Source organism: Acinonyx jubatus, chromosome C1 (genome assembly GCF_027475565.1).
Source record: "Acinonyx jubatus isolate Ajub_Pintada_27869175 chromosome C1, VMU_Ajub_asm_v1.0, whole genome shotgun sequence".
NCBI classification, from domain to species: Eukaryota; Metazoa; Chordata; class Mammalia; order Carnivora; family Felidae; genus Acinonyx; species Acinonyx jubatus.
The window spans coordinates 207,467,219-207,492,125 of NC_069381.1; the positions used below are offsets into that span (position 1 = coordinate 207,467,219).

The 24,907-nt window shown below is 39.8% G+C and overlaps 1 protein-coding gene and 1 non-coding gene across 4 annotated transcripts in view; both read right to left on the minus strand.

Annotated features, from left to right (window-relative positions):
• The window catches only part of SPHKAP (SPHK1 interactor, AKAP domain containing), a 159,952-nt gene that overhangs the window by 92,214 nt on the left and 42,831 nt on the right, over nucleotides 1–24,907 (minus strand). For all 3 annotated transcript variants that reach the window (XM_027048610.2, XM_027048603.2, XM_027048619.2), the window contains exon 3: nucleotides 8,014–8,121. In XM_027048610.2, coding sequence (XP_026904411.1) covers nucleotides 8,014–8,121 — 108 coding nt within the window. The remainder of the gene's footprint in view (nucleotides 1–8,013; nucleotides 8,122–24,907) is intronic.
• Nucleotides 12,304–12,428, minus strand: LOC113598382 (U6atac minor spliceosomal RNA). The gene has a single exon (XR_003419046.1). It is a non-coding gene; the product is annotated as a U6atac minor spliceosomal RNA (small nuclear RNA).

Below are 24,907 nucleotides of genomic sequence, written 5' to 3' on the forward strand. Positions count from 1 at the left end.
TCAGGAGAGACTAGGGGTTAAAGCTTGAGAAACTTTAGAGCAGCAATTGCAACCAGGTGTCACTTCGCCCCTCACCCACCACCTCCAGCCAGGAGAGACTGGCAACATCTGGAGGCCTGTGTGGTTGTTACAACTGGAGAGTGGATGCTACTGGCATCTACTGGGTGGAGGCCAGGGATGCTGCTACATACCCTGCAATGCACAGGAAAGCCCCCCTTCCCCCAGCAGCAAAGAATCATCCAGCCTAATCCAAGAACAGGGCCAAAGGTTCACAGATCCTACTTTTGAAGAATTCATCCCTAGGTGCCTAATAAAACCGCTTGAGCCCCTGCTGACTTAGGCTGTCTGGTGAATGATTGTATTAAACCAAACCCGAGGCAGAATTTAGCCTTCATACCTTTCTGATTCAATTTCACCATTACAGACTTTATGGACCAGCCAATGTTCCCAGTACCGTCTGAAATGTAAAGTGAGGGCTGTCTCTGTCTTAATAAGAGTGTAATATTCAAGTACGGAAGAGCAGAAATTCTTTTTTTAGCACTTTCCTAATAGACCTCTAGGTTGAACTTGTCTCATTAGAAAAGAGGGGAATAGTATCCAGAGGCTGTGAGTTAAAAACCAGACATCCTACAGCAGTCATTGGCCAGACCCACTTTTTAAATTTCTTCTTCTCATTATTTACTCATTTAAAAAAAAAAGACTGAGACTCTAAATTGTAAAAAAAAAAAAATGCTATTACTTCTAACTAGTTTTCCTGGGATTTTAGAAGAACTGATTAAGAAAGACATGTTGATCCAAATAAATAGTTCCACTAAGAAGAAACAGAAATTATGTAGTCAATATCCTTGAAGCTGAAAGGTATTTAATGAGAAACATTGTGTATTGTTGTTGGTCTTTCTTGATTGATAGGCTTTCCACTCAGAGGAACATTGCTATAATAGCAGGAATCGTGTGAAATTTGAAACTCAAAGCTATTCTGAGCTATTTTAATAAAGCATCTTTCTGTCAAAATGAATTAAAAAAAACAGTTGAGAAATGGTTATGAACACCCAGGTTTTAAAGTACACTCAGGTCCATTCATACGACTGTACTTTTAGTGGCAAAAATATCAAGATACATAAAATACTCCATTATGTATATGAAACTCAGGTTAACACGCTTAAATGAAATATCTCTTGATTTGGCCAGGGGGCGGTCAGGGACATGGAGATCACCGTATAAGCACATTTACCAGAAGACCCCATCCTCATCTGCAAACCAAAGCCTTTTTTCTACTTACACACCCTCTCTGCTTTGACTGAGTGTCTCACCTCCCTGAGGATAACCACGAAGGCCCTCAAGTCTCTTATCTCTCAACCTGCCCTTGCCAACAACTCCAACTTAAACACCCAACTGCCAACTTGACATTTCCACTTGGATAACTAGAAGACATTCTTTTCCATAGCACTATCCTTCTCCTCCCACTTCCGATGTTCCCCTCTCCTCAGTCTTTCCCCCCCACAGTGAGTGAAACTTCCATCCATCCGGAAGATTAAGCCCAAACAACAGGACTTGTTCTTGATTTTTCGCTTTCCTTCCTTCAATTGACTAACGTGTCCTGCTTAATATATATTATGTATAATTTTTGGAGCCTATTTTTTTATGCATAATTATACTGTGAGTCTTTATTTCCATGTGCTGAAATAGTTTTTGCAAACCTGGTTTCCAAAGAATGCATTAATCTTCATGGTATAAATACCCAACACGTATTTAACCATTCCTGTACTGTGGGGTATGCGAGATCTTTCTATGTTTTGCCGTCATATGCTGTTAAGTTCACTGAATACTTAATAATGTTTACTCTGTGCAGGCACCGTTCTAGAACTTTAGAAATGTTAATGCATTTAGTCCTTACAATCCATGAGATAAATACTATTAGCATCTCCATTTGACAGATGAGAAATATGAGCCACAGACTAAACAATTTGTTAGAGATTATGTAGCTAAAAAGGGAGGTGGTATTCAAATCGAAGCAGCCTGACTCCAGACCCCACATTCTAAGTCGTCTGCTGTGTTGCCGTAGGTATGTTACTTTGGCACATCAACCATATTTTACATCAGTCTGCATGCAACTGCGGCTATTTCTTTAGAAAACACTTCTAAAAGTGAATGAATAGTCATGAATATTTAAAATGTTTTGGATAGCACATATTACAAAAGTTTTCTCCAGAAATATTATACTTTGTCAGTTTCCACTCCTTATGTAGGTTGTTGAGTGTCTTCTTAACTGTGTTTACATCAACACTGGATGTAACCATTTTTATTTTATTTTATTTTATTTTATTTTATTTTATTTTATTTTATTTTATTTTATATCATTTTATTTTGTAAATATTTTTTAAAATGTTAACAAGTTTATTAGAAACAAATTCTGTAATAGTTATAGTGGATTCTCTTTGATAATCAGAGAGGTTGACTTCTTTTCATGTCTATATTAACAATCGTATTATTCAATGAATTTCTTATGTTCGGCTTTTCTCCAACTTTGCTATTGGAAATTTTACTTTTTCATAATGAATTGTGGCAACTCTTAATGCACTGAGATTAATACTGTGAGGCTTTCATATATACGTATATGCATAGAGTTGTTACTTGGCTTTTCATTTTGTTTCTATTGTTTACTGAAGTGTAAACATTGAAACATTGGTGTCTACAGTTGTATCAAGCTTAAACAGTCCTACAAATAGCCATCTAGATTGCCCTCTTAATTCCTATTCATGCTATGAATTATTGGAAGTCTCATTCCACTTACTTAGTAATGCTTAGATATACATTGCAATTTCTTGAGCCAATAAAGAAAGTCAATAATCTTAATTTTTATTATGCAGCATTTTTCCCACAACATAAGTGATACAACACAAACTCAAGTTTCAAGGAAAATAAACTTGTAAAAACTTCCTCTTAGTTTCAAGATGCACGGCATGATACATGTATGGGCTGGGTCTAAAGTCTATACCCATAATACTACTGTATTATTTCGCCACACACTGTAGGTATAGTCCTTAAGTTATATCAAAAGCTCCATCTCAGTTTTGTTGATCACATTTCTAGGTTTCAGCTTCTTGCATGTGTTCTTCCGCATGTTAAGCCACCTAATTGCTTTGGTGGGAGACTTTTCTCCACCATCCCTCTGTGTCATGCTTCACCATAAAGCATTCTAAGTTATTGGCTTCCAGAGACTTGGCAAAATTTAATGGAACTTTTATTTCACCGAGAGTCAAAGTTCTCTCTGGGACTGGTGGATTTCACAAGGTGCCTCAGGAGCTACTGCTCAGGGCAGGGTGCGTCCACACAGATCAGATTTGCTAGCGCTGCCTTGCCTTACCTGTTTTATCTAAGGTTGGGTTAAGAAGCAAGCCTCCAAAAAGTTCTTCTGGATCAATCAAGGTGGGGGTACTAAAACTCCTAGAAATATATCAAGATGGAAGAACTTTTCTTGAAGAGCAGTCCTGCATGAAGCTGGAAGGAATATTCTACCACAGGTGCAAGCTGAGAGCTCCCTCACGTATGCAACTCAACCTTGACGGTACTTAAGCCGCCTCCTGAGAAGAGTGTTGGTGCGCTTAAATACAGGGCTTTCATTTTGCTCAGTCTGGCTGATTTCTTCCATCAGCACTGGATTTTTCACTTTTATGGGGGTAACATTTAACTTCTTGAAAACTGTTGCATAAATATTTAAGGAAAATTATTGTGCAGTGGGTACCAAATGAGGAACCTGAACAAGAGTTTCTGCAGCTCTGGGTTCAATCCTCATTATAAATATTTAAGCCCTGCACTGAAGTATGTAAAGATAAAGGGGCATTGTGTCTGCAACTCAGTCTCAAAAATTTTAGAAAAAAAATCCTATATGTACACATGCACACAGATGCATACATACACACAAAGGAAAGGATGAGCAAACGTAGTGAAACGTTAGCATATGGGGAATCTGGGAATTCTAGGAATTCTTGCAATTTTTCTGTATGTCTAAAATTAAATAATTTTTTAAAAAGTTCCAAACTTGATTTTTAAAGGAAAAAACACATGAAAAGTTGGTAAATATCTGGACTAAATAATGTAAAATGTCCCTTCATAGATCTATAATTATATTTTTCCTTGATCATGTGAGTCTAGATTTTTCTGTAGATCACCGTATCAAGTGGGTGTTTGTCTTTTCCTTAACTTATTTTTGTTTAATTTTAGAATAGATTCAATATAGAAATATTTGGAGAAATAATACAGAATAAAGAGCTGTCATCTGAGATATCGTTTTGTCATTGTTGCCACTGGGTTGCATTGACATCAGAGACCCACCGAACACCTGCCAAATATCTTCTTAGTTTTGTAATATCATGTGTGGAATGTTGAAGCCTGCCTAAGAACTTAATTTATTTAAAAATTTAAGGCGAATGTAGCACATTTTCAAATACTGTGATTCGTCAATTAAAATGCATGCTAGAGGGTATAATTTATTTGGAGGGTGATAGCCAAGTCTTAAAATGATCAGTAAGGAAAGAGTCTGACAGTAGCTATAAATAGAAATAATGTGAATTGTCAAGGTAATTTTAATGAAGCATTAAATCAAAAGAGGATTCCTGATATAAAAAAAATTAAATTTGAGTAAATAGCAAAGGGTAATAGTGGATTAGAAAGTAACTAAATTAGTTTTTAATTAAAAAAAGTCACGAGTCCTGAAAAGTCCAATCCCTACCCTTTGTGTTAAGAACCTCTATTAAGATAATGACTCAGCTGTTGGGTTTAGAAATTGGCTTCCATTTCCATTATTCTTTTCCACATTTCCTTCTCTTAAATAATCAGGTTAAAAAAAAAACACCCTGAAAGTTAATGTTAGTGTAAGGGTTTGTTTTTGTTTTTTTTTTCCAGTCTGGCAAATTAGAAAGAGAATGAAATTATGTAATTTGAAAGGATAAGTCTCTTTGGAAAAACATAAGCATATTGTTTATATTTGATAGCTTATCAAAAATTTTTGAGGGTAACTTGTAGGGCACTTCTGGAGCCAGACTTCTGGGCAAGCTGTTTGTGTTTGGCACGCCTACTGTATTTCTGACTGCCTCAAATTACTTCTCATTTAGACTCTTCACTTTAGCTGGGAAATGAACGTAGCTCTCTATTGAAATAATGACAAAAAAAAAAACACCAAACCCTCATTGCTTAAGGGTTGAGAACAAACAGCCATACTGACCCAAGTGCACAATGGGTCTCCAAGCCTGATGGCTCCTGATGGCTCTCCAAGCCTGAGTTTGTCATTCAATAAAAATTTTATGTGGCCATCTTGAATTCAGAAGACATTGGCTCACAAAGTTCTTAGTCCTCAGGACTGCATGTTCAGACACTTTTAGTTCAGTAGAATGGATACCAAGCCAATCTAATTGGAATGGAAAGAGTTGGCTGTTAATTTTGATCGGGAAGAAATGAGTTAAAGGAGCGATGATTAACATAGAGCCATGAACAGAGTACAAAGCAATAAAATATAAGCCAACTTCGCTACAGGCTCCTCAGATTCTGTTGTGATTATTGGAAAAGAGATTTCGATTTGGGGTGATTTTATTACACTACATTTTTAAATGAAACTTGAATGAGGATGATATTTTAAAATACAGTCGTTTTTCCTTTAAATTCAACTTTCACTTTCATCCTGCTATGGAGAATTTGTTTTTGAAAAGCAATTAAGTACTGTTTCCCTGACCACTTTCTGGTCAGGAATCTCTCTTTTTTTTTTTAACGTTTATTTATTTTTGAGACAGGGAGAGACAGAGCATGAACGGGGAGGGTCAGAGCGAGGGAGACACAGAATCTGAATCAGGCTCCAGGCTCTGAGCTGTCAGCACAGAGCCCGACGCCGGGCTAGAACTCACGGACCGCGAGATCATGACCTGAGCTGAAGTCGGCCGCTTAACCGACTGAGCCACCCAGGAGCCCCTCTGGTCAGGAATCTCCATAGTTCACCTCTGTTTCTCCTCTGGATCGTCACCTCCCTTCAGCAATGTCTAACTCTGGACTGTGTTTCTTCTTCCTTCCCTAGAAATATGTGCCAAGTCGGAAAGAGAGAAAGGACTCGGACATTAAGAAAAAAGGAGTAGACGATTCTTTTGAGAGATAAGGGCTACTTTGCTATAGGGATTTTGACATTTCTTTTAGGTTTAGAGTCATGGACAATTTTTATAAACATTGTGGGGAAACAAATCTTCCAGTATGCCTTTTATTAGTGTTTAGGTTTTTCTCCTTTTGGAAAGAATAGAAAGAACTGTAAAGGAACGATGATTCAGCTCAACTTCACTGATGTCATCGGACACTATAAAGGGACAATGAATTAGGAAAGGAAGTCATATGGTTTTAAGCCCAAATTTGAGTCCATTGGGGTTCGTGGGGAGTGTGAGGAGAGTTCTCTTCACTTAGGGAGAGCCAAGGGTAATCTTAAATCTGGTTATAAATTTAGCATTTCTTTTTTTTGAAGTTTACTTATTTTGAGAGAGAGAGCAAATGGGAAATGGTAGAGAAGGAGAGAGAGAAATGGTAGAGAAGGAGAGAGAGAGAATGCGCGCGCGCGCAAGAGAGAGAGAATCTCAAGCAGGCTTTGTACCACCAGCACAAAGCCTGATGCAGAGCTCAAACTCATGAACTACGAGATCATGACCTGAGCCGAAGTCGGACACTTAACCGACTGAGCCACCCAGGCGGCCCTAAGTGGGAGACTTCTTAAACAGGAGCTACTTGGATGACAACATTTTCCAGAATGTAGCTGGATAGCTTTTACGTTCCACTTCTCTCCCTTTCACGATGTGATTAGAGATCTGTATCCATAAATGCCTGTATTTTCTAACTCATCTCAGAAGTGAATTTGCAAAGGATGGATCACTGTCAAATTATTTGCCACGTAACCCTTTCTCTTTTCCCCAAAGATTTTTAGACACCAACTAGTTTTCTGGATAATGGATTAAAAGTCCTAAAAGCAGTGGAATCAAAATCATTTGCCTAAACAAAGAGATGGAAATAAGTGTGTTGAATGGACTCGGCTTTCCTTGTGCTACGAGACTCTATGGTGTAAAATGTTTCACATCCTCCGTCTGCCAGTTCTGGTGCTGCCCGTTTTATATAAAAAGCTTCTTCACCCCATTTTTAGCTTCCTTCTTTTGTGTTTTATTTTTTTTCCCTTTTAACAGAAATTCTGGCATTCAACTTACCTCCAAGAATAGCTCAAAGCTGAAGTTCACAGTTTAGTCATGAGAATTACATTTCTCTCCACGTTGGAAATACTCTTCCCCAATCTCTGTCATTAAGAGTCCTACAGAGCTAGGTGATTTCAATTACAATGAAACATATCACTCTGTAGAACATACAGGAGGGAGCGTATCTCCTACAGGAAGGAGAATTCATAACACTGATTTTTCGTATCAATAATATGTGCTCCCACTCTACGCCTTAAGAATTTTATGTGTCTATAAGAACATCTCTTCCTTGAAAACGAAGGTTTTGTATGGAAAGCACAGCTCTAGTATATTAAAATGCATGCCTGTATATTTCCTAGGCTGGAAAGGTTTTCAAATGATGACTATAATTTGTAAGAATGGTAGAATACTTTTACACGGTTTTTGTGTTGGAAAATACTAACCAGCAGCAGTTATAAAATATATTGGAAAGAATCCAAGAGAGCTCCCTGAATGGTCTTTTATTTCTCATCATACGATCCTATTTCAGAATCTCTTTCTCAGGCATTTTTGAAAATATAAACATCGTTTTTCTTTTTCAGAGAAGTGATCGGGTTAGTTTACCGGTCGAAATGAGCAAAACGGGAGGAGAAACATGAGGTCTGCGTGTTTCTGTGTTAACGGTCCGTATGAACCAGTGGCGTGTTTTCAAAATGATACTTTCCTAACCTTGTATTTAATGAGTTATGAAACTTGCGTCCTTCCCAGGAGCACACCTGCCAGACTCCCTGCTTTCTCAGCCCAGACCCTGAGAGTTGTGTTTACTTACGGAAGCGCAGTTTTCAGACTTGTCTTCCACAAAACCAATCTGGCACGGCGTCCTCTGATTCTGTAACCAGTAGTCTGTAGACTCTAGCAGACTGTTGCTTCGAAGAACCTAAGGGAATCCAGAAAACCTTCTTAGTGTTACAAGGTCAGGTTTTCTAGTTAAACCAGTGATTCTTTTCTGAAAAACCTGTTTTTCGTGTTTTCTTTACCTCAGAGCATCTGGATACTGGAAAAAAAAAAAAAAACCACCTTGCATGATAATAGCACCTCTAGAACATGTAAAATAGTCAACCAGGAGTTGGTTTTAGAGGAATGCAATGGTATTGAAACTGATGCTTCTTCTGTCATCAAGTCCTACATCTGGAAACTTCCCTGATGTCCAACATGGGGAAACTTCCAATGACTATTTTGGGGTATGGTTCATTTGGCATTGAGGCTCAAAGTTCATTTTAGAGCTGGTGCTCTTGTACACTCTATGAATATTTTCAATCTTAAAAAATGTACTGTTTTTTCCTTTTAGTGCAATATTGCTACTGAAATGATTCTTTTGTAATACCATTTATTTTAAATTTTTTTAATGTTTATTTTTGAAGGGGAGCGAGACAGAGCACGAGTGGGGGAGGGGCAGAGAGAGGAAGACACAGAATTCGAAGCAGGCTCCAGGCTCTGAGCTGTCAGCACAGAGCCCGAAGTGGGGCTCGAACCCACAAACCGCGAGATCATGACCTGAGCCAAAGTCGGACGCTCAACCAACTGAGCCACCCAGGTGCCCTGAAATGATGATTCTTAAGCTTCAGCTTTGCTAATGTGTCTGTGAAATAGGGCTCAATTTTTCTAGAATACCTAACATATTATGTCAAGTTTTAAAATTATCGGGAATAATTAAAGTGCCTCGTGATAATCATTTTCCACTTAGAAACAGTACAGTAAAGCAAAACAAATTTGAATAAATGAATTAACAAAACCAAATATGATTTACAAATGACTTGTTTCTGGGCTTGGATTTTAAAGTACGGAAGAAAAATTCTATTTCTGAGACAAGACATTTTGAAGATGCAATCTCATGAATAACCAAACAATTCAATTTCTAATGTGTCTTAACATTGCCCAAACATTCCACGAGATTTTTTCCAACTTACATAAGATTTCCAGTGCTCTGCTGGTGCCCTCTACTTTATTAGGGTGCATGTCTGCTAATATTTGACTACTACCTTCACTTAAGCAATAAAACAGATTTAATCAGTTTGGTTAATGCCACAAAAATAGAATGGCACTTCGATTACATTTTATTTGTATAACAAAGGATTGTCTTATGCTATAAAGATAAAAATGCATTAATTTTTGTCTCAGTTGTGAGTTAGCCAAATATAATTCTGACACATTTTCCCATAACACGTCTTGTTTTCACCAAGAAATGTTATTTGCTTTTAAATCTTCCCACTCGATGTTTATTATCATCTAGAGATGACAGATTTCCATCATTCTTTTCTAGAACAGCACACAAAAAGACATACTATGGATAAGTAGGTATTTGAATGATGAACTTGGGCTATGACTGTGGACTAAAGTTAGCAACACAGCTTTTCAGTTCTCTTACGGATTTTACCTGAACTGTGGTTCTCAAAGTGCGGGCTGGCCTACCAAGGGAACCCTGAAATCTTCCAGAGAGGCCCGCAAACAATTTCCATAATAGCAGGAAGACATTACTTGTCCATTTCACTCTCACAGTCTCTCAAATCCTCTGTGGAGTCCTCCAGGGCCCATGTGCGGTGTCACAGCAAGACCGGCCATGGGCCGAAGCCCATGGCAGGGTCTAGGTGCCTTCTGCCAAGTTAGACGTTAAGGAGATGTGCTAAAAATGTAAAATGACATCACTCTTTTCACTAAAAGAGGTGTTTCTTTTGAAACCAATTTAACTTTACATAAAATTTCATATTAATTCCTGTGTTGCTGATTATAGCCATTTTTTTGGATAAAGATGTGGTATGTTTATGTATATATGTATATATATGCACATATACAATCATCAAAAAGAATGAAACCTTGCCATTTGCAATGACATGGGTAAAGCTAGAGAGTATAATGCTAAGTGAAATAAGCCAGAGAAAGACAAATACCATATAATTTCATTCCTATGTGGAATGTAATCATATGTGGAATTTAAGAAACAAAACAAAAGGGTAAAGGGGAAAAAGAGAGAGAGAAACCAAGAAAGAGACTCTTAATTATAGATAACAACAGATGGTTACCAGAGCAGAGATGGATGAGGGGATGGGTTAAACAGGTGATGGGGATTAAGCAGTGACCTTGTGATGAACACCAGGTGATGTATGGAATTGTTAAATCACTATACTCTACACCTGAAAGTCCTATTACACTGTACCTTAACTGGAGCTTAAATAAAAACGTGTAAAAAGATGCATGTTGACATTTAATGTGTTTATTGTTGCTTTAAAATATTTTAAAATAGGACCTGTCATTTTGAAATAAATAAATAATCCCCCCAATTTTCTTAGCTTTAATTGGGAATTTGAAAAAAGTAAAACGTTAGAAAGCAAAATCCCTGTAAACAAAAGCTTTGTGAGGTCCCCAATACTTTTTTTTAGAGCGCAAGGGTATTTTGAGCCCCACCCTTCTCCCAAATTGAGAACCACTGATCTAGATTAACTTTATTTAAAGTAGAAAACGTCTCTTGCTCCAGCCCCCTCCTCACTGCCATTCACTTTTACTTCCATCACGGGACAGAGCTGAAGAGCACCTCTATGAGTGGGTCTGAGTTGACATCCTAGCTTAGCCATTGGTGGCAGAATGACCTCGGGCAGTTGACCTCAATTCTGAGTTTCAGCTTCCACACCTGTGGGTGGGGAAAATAATACCCACGGGGTGGGATCACGAGTACTCGGGGAGAGGACGACTGTCACACATTGTGGCGCGCAGACGGAAGGTTATCCTCTCAGTACGTGCTTTTCGTTGTTACTATTTGAAGCACACTCCAAAGGGAAATCGTACATTGCATGCCTTCGCTTGAAATTAGTGGATTGAAACCATTTCAGATCTGTGAAGACAAATTCTCTTTAGCAAATGTTCTAATCTAAGGTGTGGTTTTCGTTCTGCATCTTGCAGTATTAATAGGTACAGCTACTATTTTTTATATGCTTAGAATGTGCTAGAAAATGTGCTGAAGTTTTCTCTCTTTTTTAAACCTTTTAATTTAATCCTTATTGCAATGCTACAAGGTACGAGTTAAAGATAAGGATCTTCACAGAAATTGTTATTTTGAGGGTGAAGGACCTTGAGGCTCAGAGAGATTTGAGTTTCTTCCCCAAGTTGCTGAGAGGCTCCTGGCTTTTGATTTGGTTTTAAAGACACCAAGGCCTGTGAATGAAATCATTTAATTATGCTGCCTTCTTCCTTAACCATACAGAGTGACTCTAATTTGGGGTATGTCTCTCAAAAGTTACGTGCGTCCATTTTTCGTGTGAATGTAACTACACCTTCTTATGGACTTCCATTTTAAAGCTCTTTTCCATGAATGAAACTCTGAGGTGACATTTTTCTTCAAGGAGAAGAAACATTTTATGATGTACATTATAACAGTTAAATTAATCCACTTGGCCTGTATTATCAGTATTTTAATTTTTCTTTTTCTTTTTTTTCAATATATGAAATTTATTGTCAAATTGGTTTCCATACAACACCCAGGGCTCATCCCAAAAGGTGCCCTCCTCAATACCCATCACCCACCCTCCCCTCCCTCCCACCCCCCATCAACCCCGGTTTGTTCTCAGTTTTTAAGAGTCTCTTATGCTTTGGCTCTCTCCCACTCTAACCTCTTTTTTTTTTTTTCCTTCCCCTCCCCCATGCGTTTCTGTTAAGTTTCTCAGGATCCACATAAGAGTGAAAACATACGGTATCTGTCTTTCTCTGTATGGCTTATTTCACTTAGTATCACACTCTCCAGTTCCATCCACGTTGCTACAAAGGGCCATATTTCATTCTTTCTCATTGCCACGTAGTACTCCATTGTGTATATAAACCACAATTTCTTTATCCATTCATCAGTTGATGGACATTTAGGCTCTTTCCATAATTTGGCTATTGTTGAGAGTGCTGCTATAAACATTGGGGTACAAGTGCCCCTATGCATCAGTACTCCTGTGTCCCTTGGGTAAATTCCTAGCAGTGCTATTGCTGGGTCATAGGGTAGGTCTATTTTTAATTTTCTGAGGAACCTCCACACTGTTTTCCAGAGTGGCTGCACCAATTTGCATTCCCACCAACAGTGCAAGAGGAAAAACGTTGGTTAGATGCCATGAAGTAGGTGGCAATGCCTTAACCATATGCGTGTTGTCAGGCCCGAGGGCCTCTTCCATCCTTGTCAAGGGGAGTGTAACCTTCTCTCCTTTCATACAACACAGTATTTTAATTTTTCAAAGGAAATCTATTTGTGTTAACGCTGAAAGAAATCCCTATTGTCAGCTTCTACTGCCCCTTGCCTGTGCTCTTTAAAATGTGGAACACCCATCAGTAAATCAGAGCCTTTGTTCACTCCGCACCATAACAATGTTAGAGATTTAAAAATGGAAGCATCAAATGAACATACCAGTTAATAATACTTCGCAGTGTAGTTTAATAAGTGCTCTGACTACCATCACTTCGAAGCCATTTCAAAGCTCACTCCTCAAAAAAGCAGCCACTGGACCTCTTCTACTTTCTGGATATTCAGAGCACAAGGCGTTAGGGTTGCAACAACATAGGTCAAGAAAAGAAAGCAACTATTACTTATTCTTGTCCAAGGTCAGCCTTAGGAAGAGGACAGAGATCAGACACAAATCACTTGAGACTCTCAGAAAGGTGGTGGCTGGATTGGCATGGTTTCCTGGTGAAACACTGAGAGGCAGAGATGGAGACATCCAAAGGCATCAGCCTGACGCTTTCCACTGCGAGATCCCCACGGCTGTGATAGATGCTGTCTCATGATGGGGCAGATGTTGACGAGAGCTGGCTAACCTGTTAGATTTCTCCTGCATTTAACTTCTCCAACAGAAAAATGAGCCCAGAAAGATCAATCTGTCAAGTCTTCTACTTTAAGGGTGTTTGTACCTATTTTTTTTTTTAATTTTTTTTTCAGCGTTTATTTATTTTTGGGATGGAGAGAGACAGAGCATGAACGGGGGAGGGGCAGAGAGAGAGGGAGACACAGAATCGGAAACAGGCTCTAGGCTCTGAGCCATCAGCCCAGAGCCCGACGCGGGGCTCGAACCCACGGACCACGAGATCGTGACCTGGCTGAAGTCGGATGCTCAACCGACTGCGCCACCCAGGCGCCCCCCTATTTTTAAAATAAATAATAACTGAAAATATGCAAAGACCTTATTCTGTCCTATCCCAGGAGTGAAGAAAGTCAACAGCTCTTTGGACCTGCTTACTCAGTGGAAAATGCTAGAAAGACTTCCCCTTTGGTTATTTCATATCCCTTGGACACTGACTGTCTTCTCTATGGTACAGAAAATGGCAGAAGAAAGAAGTGAGACTTAAAATGAAACCTAAATCTTTCAATGCCTTCGAAGAAATATTTTGAAGAGAGCTTTCTTTAATGAGAGTACTCGTTCACTATATAAACTTAAAATCTGAATTTTATTCATAATTAAAGAAATAGCTCACCTGATAATGTTAATGATTAAAACAAAGTTTCCCCATCTATTTTGTTGATAGACATAATTAATATCTATCATATTGAATTATTGACAAAATAATTCTATATTCATTGAGAATGCCCTGGGGTAAGGCCCTAATATATATTATCTGAATTAAACCACTAGACATACAAGGTAGGATTTAAGAGGCCATATATGTAATGTGCTTAAAACAGTACTTGGCCCATAGCAAATTCCCAATAAACATTAGCTATAATAAAACACATATTTTCTCTTTTCCTCAGCTTAGCGGGGTCAATAATTTGCCTAGCTAGAGAACTAGGATTTGAGCCAGGCTCTCTGACCCCAAAGTCCTCATTAGTCAGTGCTCTACTGCAAGTTGGTAAAATTACGTACTTTCTTGTTCTTATTCTACTGAATCCTGGTCCATACATTTATTCACCTCTCTTTCAGTGACCTCATCTGGGTGGTAAGGAGGTTCAAATCTCACTTCTGAGCCCCCTGGCTGTGTGGTCAAATCACCCACTAGCTCCCAGCCTCAGTTTTTGTAAACAGTTAACTCATGCGATCTGAAGGCCTCTTCTGTATTGAACAGCATGTAACTCTTCCCTCCTCCTCCTGTTTTCCCTCTCCCTGCCTCCTTCTCCCCCAAATATATGAAGAGCCAAATAAACAGAATAAAAATTCAGCCTCCAATAAACCACTTAGCATCATAGGTTAGGCAATTTTAACCTGTGAAGAGCTAGATTTGGGTTTAATGGTTTAGTCAAACCATGAGAGACAGAGGAATGCCAGAAGGAAAAATACGTACTTGAAAATGGAATAATTTTGAAGCTTTCTGAATATAATCTCCCTGCTGAGAGAGTCACTTGTTGAGGGGGGAAAGAGAAAAACTCATCAGGTTCCTCCATGGCTCATTTATTTAATCTGCTATTTTTAGTTGCCGATTTACTTATTTCAGAAGAAGATCTACTAATGAATGTGCTGTGTGTTCACAACCTTGAAATAATAATGGCACGTTTTCTCTTAAAATTGCCTGAGTGTCCTCAACAATGAAGAATGATCCTTCTGCATTATTTTTACACTTATTTCTTTATATATAGAGAGAGATCCAAGTTACAGAAACTGAGTTTTGATATGGAAGGAGGAGGGAGAAATAAACTCTTAGTAACCCACACATGGCTACCCAATGCCTTCAGTTATTTATTTATTTATTTATTTATTTATTTATTTATTTATTTATTTCCAAAAGTAATTTAGATTGGAGAAAGCAGTAGCTTATGGTTGGTTAGTCCCAGAGGTCTAGACACAGAACTGGAATTGTGTGCCATCTTACTGAGCAAACTTGGACAAGCCATCTAACTGCTGTGGGACTGAGTTTCATCTATTATGTGAGGACAACTAGAGCCCCTTCTGAAGGTCATTCCAAGGTTCAAATAAGAAAATGTTTGTTGAGGGCTAATCTCTTCACAGAGTTGGCAACTGATACATCACAGTTGTTGTTAAAAGAATGCAGTACAATTTAATTTTTTTTAATGTTTATTAATTATTGAGAGACAGAAAGTGGTGGGTGGTGGGCAGAAAGAGAAGGAGATACAGAATCTGAAGCAGACTCCAGGCTCTGAGCTGTCAGCACAGAGCCCGACGTGGGATTTGAACCCACGAACTGTGAGACCATGACCTGAGCCGAAGTTGGATGCTTAACCCGACTGAGCCACTCAAATGCCCCAAGTACGAATTAGACGATGTTTTCTATTGGAATATTTTTTCTGGATCTTTGCATATTTGCCAATTTTTCATTAGTCATTGTATATGATACATCATTCTTGTTTCCCTCCTAGGTCTCTAATCTCTTTCTATTAATATTCGGTCAGCAAAGGTTCATTGAACTCTTTATATGGTTGACACTTGGAATATCATAATGAGCAAAAATGGTCTGTGCCCTTTTGGAAATTAAACTATAATAGGGGAGGATAAGCATTCACAGGACTGTGATAAAGAAAGTGGGCGCTTTGATCAATGGCGATCCAGGGCAGGTATCACCCTGGAGGAGTGGGAGCTTCTATCTGGGGAAGGCCTGGCAGGAGACTGTGTACCTGATCAGAGTTTGAAAGATACTTCTGAGCGGTCTGGGGATGCTGGGGGAGGCGTGAGGGGGTGGGGAAGAAAGGTCTCTTTTTCTGAATAGCTTTTCCTCCTCTGATAACCTCACTTGGAATAGTCCCTCTAGTTCTGACCTCAGGGTGTTGCTCTTTCCTCCTTCTTCAGTCATTTTCCTCGGAGAGCTCACTAACTCTTGGGGCATTAATTACCACCCAGAGGGATGACACAATGGTCCACAGCTTAAGCTTTGACCTTTCTCTGGAGCTTGGCTTCTCACTTTTCTGTTAGTTATTATTCTTAGGTCTCCTGCTGTCACCATAAAACTCTTGGGGTCTAAACCCAAACCCCCGCCTTTCCCAATTCCAGTCCCTATAAGAAACCTGACTCCCTAACTCTCCTGTTTGCAGTTGATGGCAGAACAATTTTCCTAGCTGCCCTGGCTTGGAACATCTATGCCATCTGGCATTTACTTCTTTGTCTGTTTCTTATCTCATGTTCTGCTAATCATTTTTTCTTTAATTCTCTTCACATGTGACTGCATACCATGGACTAATCTAGTCTCTGAGTAATCCAATAGTGAATTACCCAGAATTGACCTCCATATTTATGAAACTTAAAATATGGCATGGGAGCCAAATAGTAAATAATGGAGCACTGAAATACACATTAGTTACAAGTTGTGGTGGGTAGTATGGAGAAATTCAACATGGCGAATTGACAGAGCGTAAAGGTGGGTGGGGATGATACTTGAGAAGGGCAGGTAGGGGAGGCTGGGGTCCTAACAATTCATGTTGTAATTGTCTGCTTCTTCTATCCCCCTCACTCCCTCACCCTCTGCTTCTCAAATCTACCCAGCTCACTGAAACCACAACGAAGGATAAGAATGTAAGCTTTCAAGACAGACCTGGTTGCAGTTTCCAATCTTTCCACCAGTTAACTGTGTGGCCCAAGGCAAGTCACTTATCCTCATTGAGGCTCAGTTTTGCCATCCACAGGATGAAGTTAACGTTGCCACTCACAATGAGGGATTTTTAATAGACATTAGGAATAGTAAATGTGCCCAGCATCTGGTTATTTGAGGTGTTCACAAAAAGGTTTCCGTCAGTAAATTGCTGATGTTACGTAATTCTATTCCAAGACCTTAAACCTCAATTGATTAATTGAGCCAGGATATATTAGCGTTTTACCATCTATCAGACCTATCAGACACTGGGCTAGGCCCTGAGACATAGTAAAGAAGGAAACTATTTGCTGACAGTGAGCCCAAAATTTTATGGGCTTGTTGCCAAACTATGGCCTAGCATCGAAGACAGAACCTAACTCAGCTCCTACCTGTTAATCATTTCAGGAATCATTTCATGCAGCTCCGATGTTTAAGATACTGCACTATGCCCACTCGTTTACTAAAGAGCACAGTCTTGATGATGCACATGGTTTCCCTCATATCTTTTCATCTGCCCCTTGAATTTTTTTTAACAATGTTCTTTCCCAACCATCAAGAACTAATTGAATCCAGGCTTCATTAAGAACTAGTTGCATCCAGGCTCCCCTTCCCATAGCAAGTATTTCTCTCTTCTGGTGAAATCTCTATAATGAAAGCAATATTCCTATCTCAGGGTTTTGGAATGTGCGTGCGTGTCTTTTCCTTCCTTTTATGATACGGGTGTAGGAGTATCTTATTCAATTTATCTTCCACACGTATCTCCTGACATACAGTTGGTCCTGCGCACCTGTTTGTTTTTTGGCACCAAAATTTTCTTGGTATTTGGTGTAATAGAGATTTATAGTTTTCTTTTCCAATGACTGTGTTTCAGAAAGATTACTTGTGAGTGATTTATTCAATAGGAATAAAATTTAAAAGTTATATCTAGGCATGTAATGATATTTATATTTCTGCAAGGCTTTTATTTCTCTCAAGGTTTTATGCAAAAGTAATGAAGAATTTTTAATTTTTTTAATGTTTATTTATTTGGAGAGAGAGAGAGTGGGCAGGGGAAGGGCAGAGAGAGACAGAGACACAGAATCTGAAGAAGGCTCCAGGTTCCGTGCTGGCAGCACAGAGCCCAACGCAGGGCTCAAACTCACGAGCCATGAGATCATGACCTGAGCTGAAGTCGGACCCTCAACCCACTGAGCCACCCAGGTGCCCCGGAAGGTAACAAAGAATTATAAATTTGAGCAAGATCTGCATTTTGTAGTCCTATACTATCAAAATATTATCAAATTTCATTTTCTGGTCATTTTAAGTGTAAAGATGTAAAGCAGCACCAAACCTTTTAAGGAGGAAATTTTTACACGCAAAATGCTGTATTTGCCTAATGCATGAGTGGTGATTAATGATGGAAGGCTCCTTAAAATTAACTGAATAATGTCAACATAAAAAAAGACTCATCTTTCTTCAAAACACAGATTTATCAACCCCTCCAAACAAGTAGACTCAGAGAATTTAAGAGTGCTGGAATAGTAGGACATCAATGCTTTCAGCTGTCTGCAGGCTGGACAGCGCCTGGGTGGACATTCCAGGCCCAGCACCCCTGGCCCTCTGCTTACTCAAGGGTTTTAAACAAATACCATTTTTAAAATAGCATGTCACAGTATGAAAAACACTGTCCAAAGAAATCATTCTTTCAAATGTGACATACAGTTTTCATGAAAGAAAGAAAAAGCAAGACCTATAAAATAAAGGGAGCAAGGGAAGCCCATTGGAAGAGCCATGGGCATCATGTAGAGAAGAATCTCCAGGCTCCCACTGTGTTCTAGACTCTCTCTAAGAAACCTAATTAAATGTTTCTTGCACAAGAAGACTTTAATGTGAGTAGGTCAATCAGATTTGCACAGTAAGTGAGAGATGGCAAACAGCTGATTAGGACGAAGGAAGCTACTCAGAGATGCTGTCACCTATGTGCTCCGCAGTATAATCAATGGCATCTCTACTGCAGATAACATTTTCTTCATAGAGATATCACGGTCCTATAAGATTCACCCTTTTGGGGGGCGCCTGGGTGGCTCAGTCGGTTACGTGTCCGACTGTGCCTCAGGTCATGGTCCTCTGGCTTGTGAGTTTGAGCCCCGTTTCAGGCTCTGTGCTGCGAGCTCAGAGCCTGGAACTGGCTCCAGGTTCTGTGTCTCCCTCTCTCTCTGCCCCTCCCCTGCTTGCACTCTGTCTCTGTCTCTCTCTCTCAAACAAACATTACAAAATTTTTTAAAAAATAAAAATAAAAAAGGATTCACCCTTTTTTTTGTGTAAAGTTCTCTGAGTTTTAAAAAACACACATAACTGTGTAACCACCATCCCAATCAAGATGTAGAACAACTGTTCAACTCCTTCACTCTCCCCAAATTCCCTTTTGCTCCTTTTAGTCGAATGCCTCCTAAGTCCTGGCCCCTGGCAGCCACTGATGTGATTTCTATCCCTAAAATGTTGTCTTTTCTAGAATGTCATGTATGTGGAATCATTTAGCATGTAGCCTTTTGTGACCCGTTCCTTTCACTTGGCATAATTAATGTGTTTGGGATTCATCCATGTTGTTGTGTGTTCAACACTTCTTTTATTATGGAGTGGTGTTCCATTGTATGGATGCATGCAGATTTCTATTCGTTTTTAAATTTTTTTAAATGTTTGTTTACTTTTGAGAGAGAGGGAGAGACAGAGGTGCGAGTGGGGGAGGGGCAGAGAGAGAGGAAGACACAGAATCGGAAGCAGGCTCCAGTCTGAGCTGTCAGCACGGAGCTCGACACGGGGCTTGAACTCACGAACCGTGAAATCATGACCTGAGCCAAAGTCGGATGCTTAACCGACTGAGCCCCCGAGGCACCCCACATTCAGATTAAAAACACACACACACACACATTTACCCACTGAAGAACATTTGGGTTGGTTCTAGTTTTTGGTAAATACAAATAAGGCTGCTACAAACATAGGCCTACTGGTTTGTCACACTTTACGGTTTTCTTTTGCTTGGGAGAGATGGATAGGTGGTGTGGTCGCTTCGTAAGAAACTGATAAACTGGTTTCCACGGTGGATTTGCCACTTTCCATTCCCACCAGCAAGGTATGAGAGTCCACGTTGCCGCGTATCCTGAGCAGTACCCGGTGTTGTCAGATTCGCTTCAAATTCATTTTGGACCTTTTACTAGGTTCATAGTGGTATTTTGTCGTGGCTTATCTTCCCTTTAATTTGTAAAGATATGGGATATTTGTTCCTTTTTAAGATTCTTCTAAAATGAAACTCTTCACTTGGATTCTACGCTGGTGAAGACCTTATTCATAAAACCGTAAAGCATGAATTGGACTATACCGGATGCTAACTCCGATTGCCGTCTCAAAGAGAAGGACAATGCCATCCACAGCAAGCGTCCATTCCCTCACTCATTCATTCAGCAACTACTTGTTGAACACCTGCTAGTTTGGAGGCTTTTTTTTTCATCTTGTTTTGTAATTTAAATATAATTTGTTCCTCACAAGATGCTTTTATCCCATGGGAAAGGCAATTAGAAGTATATAGACATGGGAGTTCAGGAGGTGATGGCGTAATATCATATTTGTTAAGCTCCCCTGGGGTATGGGCGTAGATCCTTCAACATTTACATCTCTCCATCTCTCTCTGTTCGCTATTTACGTGAAGGGTATAGTACAGTGACCTGAAATGTGACATTATATTAGCATTTGTCTGTGTCTGATTTAGTCACTTAGCATCATACTGTCATGGAGGTCCGTCCATGTTGTGAATGGCAAGATTTCATCCTTTTCTACAGCTAAGGAGTATTCCAGTGTGTATATACACCGCATCTTCTTTACCCATCGTCCATCCGCTGATGGACACTTACGTCGTTTCCATATCTTGGCTGTTGTAAATAATGCTGCAAAGAACACAGGAGAACACTTGCTGTTTTCACTAGGAGCTGCTTAACTAACCGGGCATTCAGTGGTGAACGAGACAAGAATAAAGACAAAACAGACACAGTCTTGTTCTCATTCTGTTGGGGAAGGGCAGACCGTAATCAAATAAATTTTATAGACAGAGAAAGAAATGCAGGGACACAATGAAAACTACTGTGAGGATAAATAAAGCCAGAGAAAGGGATCAAGAAGTAAGGGACGCTAGTTTGGAAAGTATTTTTTGGCAGGCCTCTCTGAGGGTGACAGTGGGCCGAGATCTGAATGAAATGAGGCTCCAGCCACATATCCTTCTGGGGGAAGCGCATCCCAGGCAGAGAACATTGGCAAAAACAAAGGCTCAAGGCAGGAGTTTGCTCGTTGTACTCAAAGAACAGCAGAGAGACCATAACGGCCGTGCAGAGTAAGTAGCGAGAAAAGTGAAGAAAAAGAAACGTTTTGCTTTTTCACTGACAAGAAATCCAGTGCTGAGCTTGGCCACACATTCTGTAATGTCTTGAAGCACTCTAAGATTCCACAGATGTGTTTCATTATATTTTTGGAATGTTTAGTCACTGGCTTAGTAGCGTTTAACACTCACACACACACACACACACACACACACACACACACACGGTCAGAAAATTTTGTGTAATTTTACACATGTAATTTCATGTTATTTAATCTGTGTTTTAGCACACTTTCTGAGAATTCTGTAATTTTTTGTTTTCCACTCTGGGAAATAATGCCTTTCCATTATTTCACAGGGAAACCATAATGTTATTTCAAGCACACTGAAATCCCAGGAAGAAACAATATACAAACTGGACGTAAAGCTTCTGTGAAAGAAACAAAAATACTAGCATAAAAAACTCAATTGGTTCAGTCTTCCGTTACTGAAGGTTTAATTAAATGATAAGATAACATTTTCCTTTTAATGATGATTCTAGTGGCTGGCTGCCTGAGTTCATGTCTGTTTAGTGTCCTATGACAAAACAAGAAAAGGTTTCCAAAGGATGTTTTCCTGTTCGTTGGACACATTTTGTAATATGATTGCTGTTTGGTTAGGTGTGACGTATTCTTGCATGGATTCCATTGACACCTGTTACAATTCGGAAGTCTCGTAATTGATTATGTGAAAGAAAATTCCAAAGTGAAGTAAACATTGCTAACGGTGTCATTTCAAAGTAGGGTGGGGAGGACACGGAGTACAAAGTAGGCCGATGCCCATCTTCTGTTTCAATTCTGGGAACACCGTGAACGTCCAACTTTTGTCAATCGCAACTGTACGACCTCCTGAAATACATCCTTCTACTTTGGACTGAAATAGAGATAATAAAACACCTACTGGCTACATGGCCAATCCTGCCTCAGTCAGTTTGGCTTTGTCAGCACCAATCATAATTCCTTCAAAACAAGTTATGCAATCTGGTGCCTTTTGTCTTTAATAAGCCCGTACGCCCCTCTTGCAATTCAGAGTGCTCTCTTAATGTCAGTCCACTCTGTGTCTAAGGCCCGAAATAAATGCTTCTGGTTGCTTGACAGCCTCTTCTTCTTGGTCGACAATTATTTTGAAAGTATCGGAAAATAAGGGAGCTTTTTAAGGTCCGGGAACAAAACAATCCTCCATTACAGAGGAGGAAAGTGCCTAGAAAGAACCAGATCAGAGGCATAGCTGGTTGGGAAGGCTGGTAAGAAAACGGTAAGCAAGGGATCTGCAACTCGTTCTCTGTCTTTACAGTGGAGGGGGCGGGAGGGATTACCTCCAGATAAGAAAGAAGGCAACGTTGTCATAAATATACTAAGGACTGGCCTCCAGATACACTGTGTTTTCATAGCAGGACAGTCCTTACCTATGTAAGGCTTTTAGCAATGGGTATTTGACCTACCTAAACTTGCTTCTGATAAATAAACATGGAATATACTGATTTATGGAACATCCGTCTCTGCTAAGTGTCACACATGGATGAAACTATCTGAGTATAAAATGGAGATTTTTCTTGAACAAAAAGCCTCTCTTATCTGAAATTCATGTCCCCGCGTGTGGAATTTAGAGACCCTGTGTATTGACCTTGGCCACAGTGCATCCTAATGCGGCAAGAAACAAACGACACAGAGCCTCAGGAACAGTTTCGTACATCTTCCTGCTTTTCTTGGGCCACACAATTACTTGTATCCTGGAAACCACACTGTATCTCAATGAAGTCACAGAATGGGATAAGAGCACAGAAGACAATTCGGAAATATCAAACCATTCTTGTTTCCTTTTGCCACATCACACAGATGTCAGCTGGCTGAAGAATGCTTTGAAAGTTGATCAGAGCTTTTTCTGCATGAAAGTGATAACCGAGTTTGAGTCTCAAGTATAAAACGCAAGAGTTACAGAAACAGATATACTCAGGAAATGCAAATATAGTATAATTTATGAATGGTCAGCAATGTTTTAAACCGAATAAAATGAGACATATAAATAGAGGACAGCTGATTGCTATTTAATTGCTATTTAGAAGCAGTATAATGCTGTAATGGTGATATGATCTGTGAGGGGAATATGATTTTTAATGTTAGGAGAAGCAAAATACAAGAAAAACAAGTATGTCGGAAAATATAAGATACGCATCAAGGTTTACCATTCATTTTGGATTATTTTGTGTAGGTTTGCAAAGTGTGGATCGTGCAAAATTTGCCATTGGTCAAGAGACAGTGGATTCAGTGCCCATGTGTTCCTTGACAGTTGTTGCATGCCTTTGGCCTTTGGCAATTATAAGAAAGGGAAAACTGTCATTTCTTGACTCTTCTCCTATTTGAAAGAAGCTATTGGAAGCATCTACCTTTTAATATGTAAGCTGATGGCCATGTCATTTGCTAAGGGAGACACCCACTTCTTGGATGCTCTCCCTCCTGTAGAGTATGAGCCCTTATGTGCGTCTTTCAGGGTGGGTCTAACTTTCAAAAGGCCTCCTAACTACAAACACCCAAATGGGGGGCTCCTTGTCAGGGATTCATGAACCAAAAGCCCTCCTCAGAGGGCTGTTCCAATTTATCTGAGTCATATCCTTCCTTCCTGCTCTGACACCGCCAGAAGTGACAGTGGGCACTTCAATCAGAAGGGCAAAGCTGATAAGATACAGGAAAGGTGGAAGCTGTTAGGGCCGATGGCGAATGCAGTATCTACTCCAGACTCCAAAATCAAGAGGATGGCTTAGATGGGAGACTGACAGGAAAAGAGAGCAAGCCTTAAGGCTTGAGTGGTAGGGCGGAAGGGTGACGGGTCTTTTAAACACCCAAACATAGAAAGGAAAAACATTTTGAATGACAGATTAGATATTTTTTAAAACTTTAGATCCCTTGCATTTTTGTAGACAGATATTTAACATGTAATGTACAGGTTTGGGGGAAATTGCAAGGATCGGGAAAAAAAAAATCACTTCCCTGGTTCCCATCGCATAGCATCATCCCCAACTCCACAAAATGTTCTAAGCTATTTTAGGGTTTCAGAGTCCTACTTTTTGCTCGAAAAAAAGAGAGAAAAGAAAAGGCATTGCAAGATCCTTCCAGGAGTTCTTCACACATAGCAGAAAGGATGCTCAAGGAACCCAGCGGAAGAGGACAGAGTAAGACTAGCATGTTGGAATCGTAAGCACTGTGGCACCATTGCCGGAGGGCAGAGAGAGGTGGTGTGGAGTCCTGAATAGAAGTCTTCAAACATACTGATTTTGGAATACGAAGCTGAATCACCTTCAAACTGCAAAATCAGCCATAATTGATAGTTTTGAACAAAGTCTCCCACATAGGATTACTGAACTGACATTTTCCAATGACATGTTTTTGCTGAAGGCAGAGGAAATTCGTGCCACCAGGGCCCTCATTATCTGCATTCTGGCCTCAGTGCAACTATGGCCTCGGAGATGTCAATGTACTCAGAAGTTTCCTTAGGTGTTTAGTGAAATGACTCCTGGAGGGAATTTTGTGGCTGGCTCTGTAGATGGAACTGGCTGAATCTGAATGCACGGACGTCTTCTGCTACTTTGTCTCCAAGCTCTTCTTCCCAGTGACCTCAATGATATCACAGCTCACGGATGTTTCCGCTTAAACAGACAGCCTTCACGGTTCTGTTTAACTCTCACTCCTGATCTTGATTTCCCCACGTGTCTCTCCTCCCACTGTCTGTGTGCAGGTTCCGCCTCTCCTCTCCCTGCCCCACCCACTGGGGCACATCACCTGTGCTCCTTCTGGCATCCTAGATTCCTGTCTCCCTT